General features: G+C 46.9%; 1 protein-coding gene across 2 annotated transcripts in view; it reads left to right on the top strand.

The window, feature by feature from the left end:
• The first annotated feature begins 482 nt into the window (after positions 1–482).
• IGF2BP1 (insulin like growth factor 2 mRNA binding protein 1) overlaps positions 483–8,833 on the top strand; it is a 39,800-nt gene continuing 31,449 nt past the window's right edge. Inside the window, exons 1-2 of one of the 2 annotated variants that reach the window (XM_007465090.1) lie at positions 483–950; positions 2,132–2,192. In XM_007465090.1, the coding sequence (XP_007465152.1) occupies positions 776–950; positions 2,132–2,192 (236 nt within the window). In that variant the 5' untranslated portion in view covers positions 483–775. The remainder of the gene's footprint in view (positions 951–2,131; positions 2,193–8,833) is intronic. The other variant, XM_007465091.1, reaches the window with a different exon arrangement.

Here is an 8,833-nt window from a genome sequence, read left to right as displayed (position 1 = left end):
GCTGGGAAGGCCGAGGCCCCCCCCCCACACACACTTGAAGATCTAGGGGAATAGCGCTTTTCTTTTGAAATCACCGGCTCGCGAGACCCCCTCTTGAAGACCCCAAAGTCCTCGGCTTCTCTTTGTCTCTCTCGGCCGTCCCCCGCCTGTCAGTCGCTAGCAGTTAGCTGGGGTAGGGTGGTCAAACTCCCCCCACTCCCGGCCACTCGAATAAAAAATAACCGCACATTTTATCCAACCCATTAAGAGGTGGGAGATTCTGGGCCGGACCACTCTCCCCCCGAGCTAGGGCCCGGGTAGGGGGATGGGTGGGGGGGCGGGGCGCCTCCCTAGGAGCCAGATTCTTGCAAGGGGGAGGGGGCAAGTAGAGCTTCGGGAAAACAGCCCCCACCCGCCCAACTTACCCGGGGGGGGGGTTGAGAGTTTTTTTTTTTTCAAGTCGATTTTATTTAGAGGCGGCGCCAGGGCGGCCGCGGAGAAACGTGACACACCAGCCCGCTTGGAGGGGTTTCGGACAGAAGGGAAGGAGCCGCGCCGCGTCGTCCGCCTCCCAGCGCGCCGCGGGCACTTCTCCCGGGCCTCCCCGAACTCTCCCGCGACCTCTGACGCGCCCTCCGGCCGCCTTCCCCTCCTCGGCTCCGGACAACTTCAGGGGTGGGGTGCAAAGAAAGTTTGCGTCTGCTGCCGCCGCCTCCCGCCTCGGCCTAGGAGGCTCGCCGCCCGCGCCTGCCCGCTCGGCCTTGCCCAGGACTGCGTCCTGCCCGAGACCGCCACCATGAACAAGCTGTACATCGGCAATCTCAACGAGAGCGTGACCCCCGCGGACTTGGAGAAAGTGTTTGCGGAGCACAAGATCTCCTACAGCGGCCAGTTCTTGGTCAAGTCCGGCTATGCCTTCGTGGACTGCCCCGACGAGCACTGGGCGATGAAGGCCATCGAAACTTTCTCCGGTAAGAGTGCACCCACCTCCCCGGAAAAAGCACCGCGAAATGTCTGAACAACGGGGACCTGCTCCTCTTCTTTCCTTGCCCGCCAACTCCTCTCTGTCCCCGGTCTGCGGGGCTTGGCCTCGGTACCGACTCCCATCCACCTTCTCCGACGCCCCCTGCGTCCCCTCGCTGGCCCCTCGCGCGGAAATATCCGTCTTTCCTCGCCCCTTCCTCTTAGCCCGAGATGAAGAGCTGGAGGCTTTAGTGAGGTGATCCTCCTAGCCCCCAACCGACGGGGCGGGAGCCCCTGTTGGCAGGAGTCGGGGGGGGCTCGCCACCCAGGCGAACTCAGTCTGGGCGCCCTACGTCAGTCCCTCGGTGTCCGAGACTGGACGCCCCCACCCCGTGCGCACCCCCTCGCCTTCCTCCGCCGTAGGCCTTTCCGGGCTGGGAAGGGGTCCCCGCTCCGCTCCCGATCTCCAGGGTTTCCGTGGGGACGGCAGCCTTCGTGCCTGACCTGAGAGGAGCGGGGTCCCGCCTACCGCCCAGGGCCCGGGGCTTGAGCCATTTTGATTTGAAAGTGGGGCGTGAGCGGGGTGGCGCGGCGGCGGCGGCGGCGGCGGGTCGCCATGCTGCTTCCCGAGACGCCCAGGCTGGGCCGAGAGGCGCGCGCGGCGGCCGCCGGGGACCCTCCCCGCGGGGCCCAGCTCCGCTCCCCCGGACCTCGCCTCCCGGCCGGCCCCGACAGGTGACCACCCCGCCGCCCGAAGCCCTTCTCCCTGGCTCGACAGGAAAATAAAGTTTCATTCTGCAGCCCCACCCCCACCCCCCTCCGCAGACTTTGGGAGAAACGGGGAGCCCTTTCTCGGCCCCTTCTTCCCACATCTGGGAGCCGTAAAGGCAGCCGGCCCACACGGACGGACGCCCTCGTACCTCCCCCAGATCCGGCTCCCAGAGCCGTCCACTACTCGGCTACCTCAGTGAGAGAACGAAACAAAAATTCAGAAAACACGGTAATGAATTTAGAGAGTCCACCATTCCCCAGGCGACCTTTTCGCATCCGGCTGCGGAACCCACTACCTGGATTCCTAGGAAGATCTCAAATCCCAGTAACTCCTGAATTACTCTGATTTCCCCTTCCTTTTGCGCCCCCCCGCCCACGTCCAAGCTCTCATGTTGTCTTTTTTCAATTTAATCTTTAGGGAAAGTGGAGCTGCAAGGAAAACGCCTAGAGATTGAACACTCCGTCCCCAAAAAACAAAGGTAGGAAAGAGCTCTTCTCTGGGGAGGGGGTCAGCCTGGGGGCGCTGAGAGGCTGTGTTCAGGGGTCCATAGTGTCTCCAGTGGAAGAAACCCATTACTGGCCTTCCCACCCCCAACTCCGGATGTTGGGGGCAGGGAGGGAAGATTGGCTAAGATCTTGTAATGGGTGGTTTACAGCTTGTAAAAAAAAAAAAAAAAAAAGCTGAGGCTGGGGTGGGCTAGGAGATCTTACTCGGAGAAGTAAAAGCAAGAAAAATCAATATAGGAGGAACCTTGTGGAGTTTGTTCAAGGTGTGTGGGACCATTTTTGTGGGGGAAGCTAAAAATCTTTAGAGAGTTGAGACTCATGGACATTCAGCAAGTTTCTAGCAGGACTGTTTTTCCCCCCCTTCCCTCACCATAATTCTTAAGTGGATTGGGAGGGGGTCCCCTTTGACTCCCTAGGGGAAGTGGAATGAATTCCTGCCCCCCAAAGAATTTCTGTGCTTGTGCTTTATTTATATTTCTGCAACAGGCAAAGACATTATTTTTTCACAGACACCTACCTCTAGTCCCTCCCATCACACATCCTCCCCTCCCGACTGGATTTTGCAAATATGCTTTGGCTGTACTATCCTTTCTGAGCCCCCCACCCCCACTCCTTCAGTCCATTGTTGCAAGGGGACCGACCATCTGGGGTGAGAGCTTTGTGTTCAGGCTGTGAGCTGGGGCTCTTTGGAGGGTCTAGAACTCCCTGGATGAATGGTGTGTGTGTGTGTGTGTGTGTGTGTGTGTGAGAGAGAGAGAGAGAGAGAGAGAGAGAGAGAGAGGGAGGGAGAGAGGGAGAGAGGGAGAGAGAAAGAGAGAGAGAGAGTTCCAATACCTTCCTATCCTCACTTCAGCAAAGGGGGTAACTCTTATCACGTTATCCCCAAAGCTGATTCATGGTTCAGATCTTTCATTGAACTCTGGCTGGGAAGTATAAGGGCAGTCTTTCTGCTTTCTCAGACCTGACTTTGAACATGTTGACAGTGCAGAGTTTTCTCTCATGTTGCAGACCCCAGTAAATCTTTGATCTTCTCCTCGCTTTCTCCCCTCATTTCAACTGGAAACTTGCTACATTTTAGAATAGTTCATGGCCTTTTCTGGGTGGGAAGGTGGAGGTGGGTGGCTGTGTTTTTCTGAAGGCAGTTAAGAGAGTCTAGAAAGTTTAATGTGAGAAAAATCTGTTCAGTGGTTTAGCTTGAGATATTTAAGTAACTTGGGACTATTGTTTCCATAGATAATCAATATGGCTTGTAACTATGCTTATAGAGCTTGTGATGTAACCTCAAGTGCTTGAAATACTCTGTTATTGGAAAGGCAATTAGAGTTAGGAGTAAAGAGACAATAAAATCGGAAGAAAGAAAAAAAAAATTATTTATTATTTGGAAGCATTTCCTGGAGATGGGAATGAAAGAACTATGCACACTGACATCAGTAGATCTACTGAGAAGATAGTGGATATTTGACCTGAAAGCTAAGTGTTTGAAACATGTTGATGGACAATAACCAGAATAACTGGAATTCTGAAATATATGGGATTTTTTTCTTTTGCTCTAAAGGATGGTTTAAATTTTAAAGGGAATAAAGTGATAAGCAAGAAAATAGCAAAATGTGATGAAATGGAACCCAAAACATTTATATTTTAATTTTTATGGTGCACAGTGTTTATGGATCTTTTCCCCTAAGCCATCTGCTTGCTTTAAAGCCATTTTTAGGCTCCTTGTTCCCTCCAAAATGTATTACTGAGGGCTCCTTTGAGTTGGGAAGGGGTGGGGTTTGTGAGGAGTGGGTACAAAATCTTCCCTTCCACACCCATATTCAATCTTTTGTGTATTCTCCCCCCCTTCCTGAAATAATTTTTGAGCACAAACATTGAGTCAGTTGTGTTTTATTTATTTCTGAGTGGTGGTAAGGCACTTCATTTTTCTAGAATGAATCAATTTTTGAAGCTTTAGGATTTAAAAAAAAAGTTTGTTTTCATGAAGTCAGTTTGCTCTATCATTTTGTGTTCTTTGAGGAAGCATGTTGTGGTATGTGTTTTTAGTCTGTCTGAAAGTATTTCTTCAGTTGGTTTGTTCCTGGCTTTTTCAGTCTCATGGATGTATAGAACAGGAACTAGTTAATTAATTATGACTAATATATTTTAAGCAAAATGAACAATGGTGCATATATATATTTTGTGTGTGTATATATATTGTTTTTACTGTTTAAAATAGAGGAGAACTCTTCTTGATGTACTCAGTTCCAAATGAATTACGACTTTTTAAACATTTCTAAGAGATTCATAAAAACCTGGCAACCTAAATGTTCCTCTTTTTTTTTTAAGAGGGGGGTTATCAAGAAAAAGATAAAATATTTTTTAGCAGTTAACTCTGATTTTGAAGTATTAATATATTTTGTTTTAACCTTTATCTATTTGCTAAATATAATTTATTCCTTTTTAAGAACTCAAGAGACTGAACTTTAAGTTGAAAAACTGAAAACATTAAGTTGAATTTTTAAAATGGGCGGCGTTAAATTTCTCTGAGATCACCTTCCCAAATACCTTCTTAGTCAGTGTTGGAATTTTGGTCAAGAGTTTCAGCTTATTGTTGAGAATTTGTATATATTCACTGTCAAGTATTAGGACAAAGGAGGAAAACCAAAAGCATTTTAAAGACAGTTGTGGAAAGGATTTGTATGTTTTTTTTTTTTGTTTGTTTGTTTTTAAGACACTTGAGTAGTTAAGGTAAAGGGGTATCATGTTAGTGAGGCTTGGGTATTTGGGGAGAAAATTCCTTAAAAGGGAATTAAATTTTTGTTTCATTTGCCACTGTGTGTGCCTTTTTCTAGAGGAATGTGGCCTAAAGATAGCATATCTCCTGTCCACTGGTGTCATCAAAATAAAAGTTGTTGCTGTTAAGAAAAGAAGTGAAGAGATATACTGCATTTCTCTAGGTGAAATGTGTTCAAGTTAAAGACTTTGATTTCCTTAGGCAGATTAATGGTTGTTTTCTCTGACTTAAAATGAGGTGGGCTAATAACACTTTCCCTTAAATTTCTAAATATCAAAAAGCACACAAAAATTGGTCTCCTAGCCCTGTAAGAGTGAGAACTCTCAGAAGAGAAAGTATTCAAACTTAATTCTGATTTTATGGTTTAATTTTCTGAAGTTAGTTCCTTTAAAAATCTCTGCAAAGGGATGTCTCGTAAGTGGCAAAAATATTTTTAAGTGATTTGCGGAGACTGAATAAATAATTGGATCACTAAACGTTTTCAAAAGAGACAAAAATTTTGCCTTCAGAAATGGGTTTGCCTTTAAGGAAAATTGTTCTTATGGGCTGAAAATTAATTATGGGGGTTGTTAAGAGACAAGGGAATGTCTTTAAAAAACAACTATAAAGGAGGACAAGTACTAGGGTGGGAGTACATGCAGGCACTTTTGCCTTAGTGGTTATGGTTGAAAGATACGTCTGACCAGATAATCAACTAGTAAGTTTAAAGTAGAAACGGTTTGTGACACTTTTAGTAAAAAGGTTTTCTTACTAATATCAAGTTTTTGAGTTTTAAATAAGTTGATTCTTAATTTTTCTGCGCTCTTTGGAGGAAAGGTGGAAATCAATTCACTTTACCCATTTTAATTTTCATCTAGAAAATAAATGTTTACAAATTCATAAATTAAGTTTTTTTCACTGCTAGAGAAATCTTTAACTTGTTATTTAGTGCTCAGTATTTCAAGGTGACTTTCCTAAAGACAGTGGTATATGACTATCCTTTGGAAGAGTTGTAGGTTTCCAGAACACTTTATTTTCTAACCCAAAGTAGAAAGATGAAATTTTACTCCAGTGGTTTCCCAGATGGAGAACTTTTGAGTAAAGAGGGGGAAGAATTGTAATTCCCATCACTAATTTATTCAGAGTATAGTTAGCTGTTTCAAATGTAAAGTTTTAATGGCATAGATTTTGCTGGAACAAGAGCAAAACGTTCTTTTTTGTAATTATGTTTTAGAGACAAAATACATGACATTACCATTGGAAGAATCTTGATTCAAAGGTCCAGAGCGTCTAATCTTTTAAAATTACCTTAATATATGTCATTTGAATCTTATTTTATGTGTTTGGGTACTTTTAAGGCTTATTTTTTGAGCTTATTTATTCTATAATGTGTAACAGCCAGTTGACAAAGATACCATTGAGATTGGCTAGTGAGTAATTTTAAAACATTAAAATTTTAGTTAAGTGAAAAGAGGGAGACCTAAGTGCTATTTGTAGAAATCTAAGGGTTTTTGTGTTGATGAGATATGTATCGGTTGTACCTGTGTTGATTTTCGTGTGTGGGGGTGGTGGTAGTGTTGGTGATGTTATTAGAATAAATGTATGAAGCAAAGGCGTTTGAAGAACAGACATTTTGCCAGCTGTTAGAATTTAAATTCAGTCTTGTTCGCTCCCCATCCTCTTAAAAGATTCTTAAAATGTGGCTAATGCCTTCCAGAAAGTGCAGCTTAGATTTTGGGATGGGAGTGTTTGGGAGAGAAAAGAGGAGGAGGAAAAAAGCAGCAGGGGAGACTGGAAAAATCAGACGAGTTAGTCCTGGGTTGGAAATTCCAGACGGGGAGAAAAAAAGAGAGAGAGAGAGAGAGAGAGAGGAAGAGAGAGAGAGAGAGAGAGAGAGAGAGAGAGAGAGAGAGGGGGGGGGGGGGGGGGGGGGGGAGAGGGAGAGAGACAGAGAGAGAGAGAGACACACACAGAGAGAGAGTGAGAGAGACACAGAGAGAGAGATGGGGGTTGGGGTGGATTGCCCGCTTCCCTTTTAAAGAGGAGCGGCTGGAGGCGCACAGCGACCCACGGGAGAGGGGTTCGCAGACATCAGGTTTGGAAGACGGGTGATAGATTCAGCCCAGGGCAAGGCGATTTTTGCTTTCGGAGTTGCCTGCCTTCCCTTAGCTTTTTCAAAAAACAGAGAAAGTCGCGGCGGCGCTGGAGGCGCTTCCTGGAGAGCCCGCGCCGGCCCCGCTGCCCTTCCCCGCCCGCCGCAGACCAAGCCCAGCCCCGGCCTCGCAATCTCTGCCCGCTCCGCGCAGGGGCCCTCGCCTGCCTTTGAACCAGCCCCTGCCCGGGAACATCCGCAGGCCTGGGTCTCCGACGAGTGCTTCCTTTCCCAGGGTCCCGAGACCCCTGGCTGCGGCACGCCGGCCCACAGCCTCGCCTTCGTCCTGGGAGCCCCCAGATCCCAAACCTCGCCGCGGCTTCCCCAGCCTTCCCCACTGGGAGAGGTCCCAGGCCCCGCGGTGCAGACCTTCCAGCGCTCTCTCAAGCCCTTTACATTCTAAGGCAAAAGCTAAAGGCTGGAGGGTGATTGTGGAGTGAAGAGTCAGGGGAGGGAGGAAAAGAGCAGGTCAGGGGAAAGTAAGAGGATGGAGAGGTGGAGAGAAAATGGAAGTGCATGTTAACTGTTGCCCTCTCCTAGGAGCTGAGGCCCCTTGGCCATGCGGCATAGAACCTTGGAGAGTTAACAGCATCGCATAATCTGTAATCTTCAGTAGATGGGCTGTGTGTCCCCATGTCCCAAAGGCTGACTGAAACAATAACAAAGGGAGTAATAGTAACCAGAGGTTCTATGATGGGTTTTACTTATGTTGTAAAAGATTGACAACAGGTCTTCCATTGGGCCACTGGTGAGGCTTTGAAGATCTTTCTCAGGGTCTCAGCCAGTGTTTGACTCTATGTTAATGTCAAATTTGCATAATACCATTTCCACCTGGGCCCAGTCCACACCTTTTTAAATGTCTGTCAAAACAAATAAGAAAAGGTCTCTCTTCAAAAAACGTGGAATCAAAATGTATGCTTTTTTGGTTATTGATAAAAGTTTGATTTAGCTAGAAAATGATCAACCAGGAGAGTGCCTGTGACAACACAAACCATTTCAAGGGCGCATCACCAGCAGGGAGATGTCCAGTCCCCAGTTTGTTAACTGCATTCTAGTAGAAGAACTTGAGTTTGTTCAAAGGGGGCTCTGTACTTTTTAGTGGGTCCAAGGGGTCATCCTAGTATTGAACAAGCAGAGCCAGCTTTGTAAGACCTGCTTCTCCTTTGCAGCCAGTAGGTTTGCAATAAATAGTCATGGAATGAAGGAACAACAGGCTGGAACAAGCTTTCACCCTAAACGCAGACTGCTGACATAAAACGTGTGTTGATTATGGGTAAATCACAGGAGAAAAGTAGGTCCGGACCTCATCATTTTAATATAGTTGGAGAAAACCTGATTGCGAAACACTGAAATGTAACTGTATACAAAACAAACACCACCAGAAATGCAGTCCTAGTGCAGAAGTCCAGGCTTCCAGGATTTGCTGTTCTGGTCGCGTGGCAGAGAGCAGAGAGCATGGCGAGCCCACCAGTAAACTGCTTTTGTGTGAAATACAGAGCAAGCAGCTGGATGAGTAAAAGAATTTTTGACTGGATTGTCCAGATATTTTCAACACCCCTAGGACAAGTCTGATTATTAGACAAGTGGCATTTTGGTGGCTAAAGGTGTATAAGTGGACCCATCAGGATGGGTGGGAATTTTGGCCATAGTTTAGGGGGGAGGTTGTGGAAACAGGAGAAGTGGAGGATCTCTCTTCATTTTCTCTTTCCCGC

Source organism: Lipotes vexillifer, unplaced genomic scaffold (genome assembly GCF_000442215.2).
Source record: "Lipotes vexillifer unplaced genomic scaffold, Lipotes_vexillifer_v1.1 scaffold591, whole genome shotgun sequence".
Lineage (NCBI taxonomy): Eukaryota > Metazoa > Chordata > Mammalia > Artiodactyla > Lipotidae > Lipotes > Lipotes vexillifer.
Note: the sequence above shows the minus strand (reverse complement) of the source record. Positions and strands in the feature narration are given on the sequence as shown.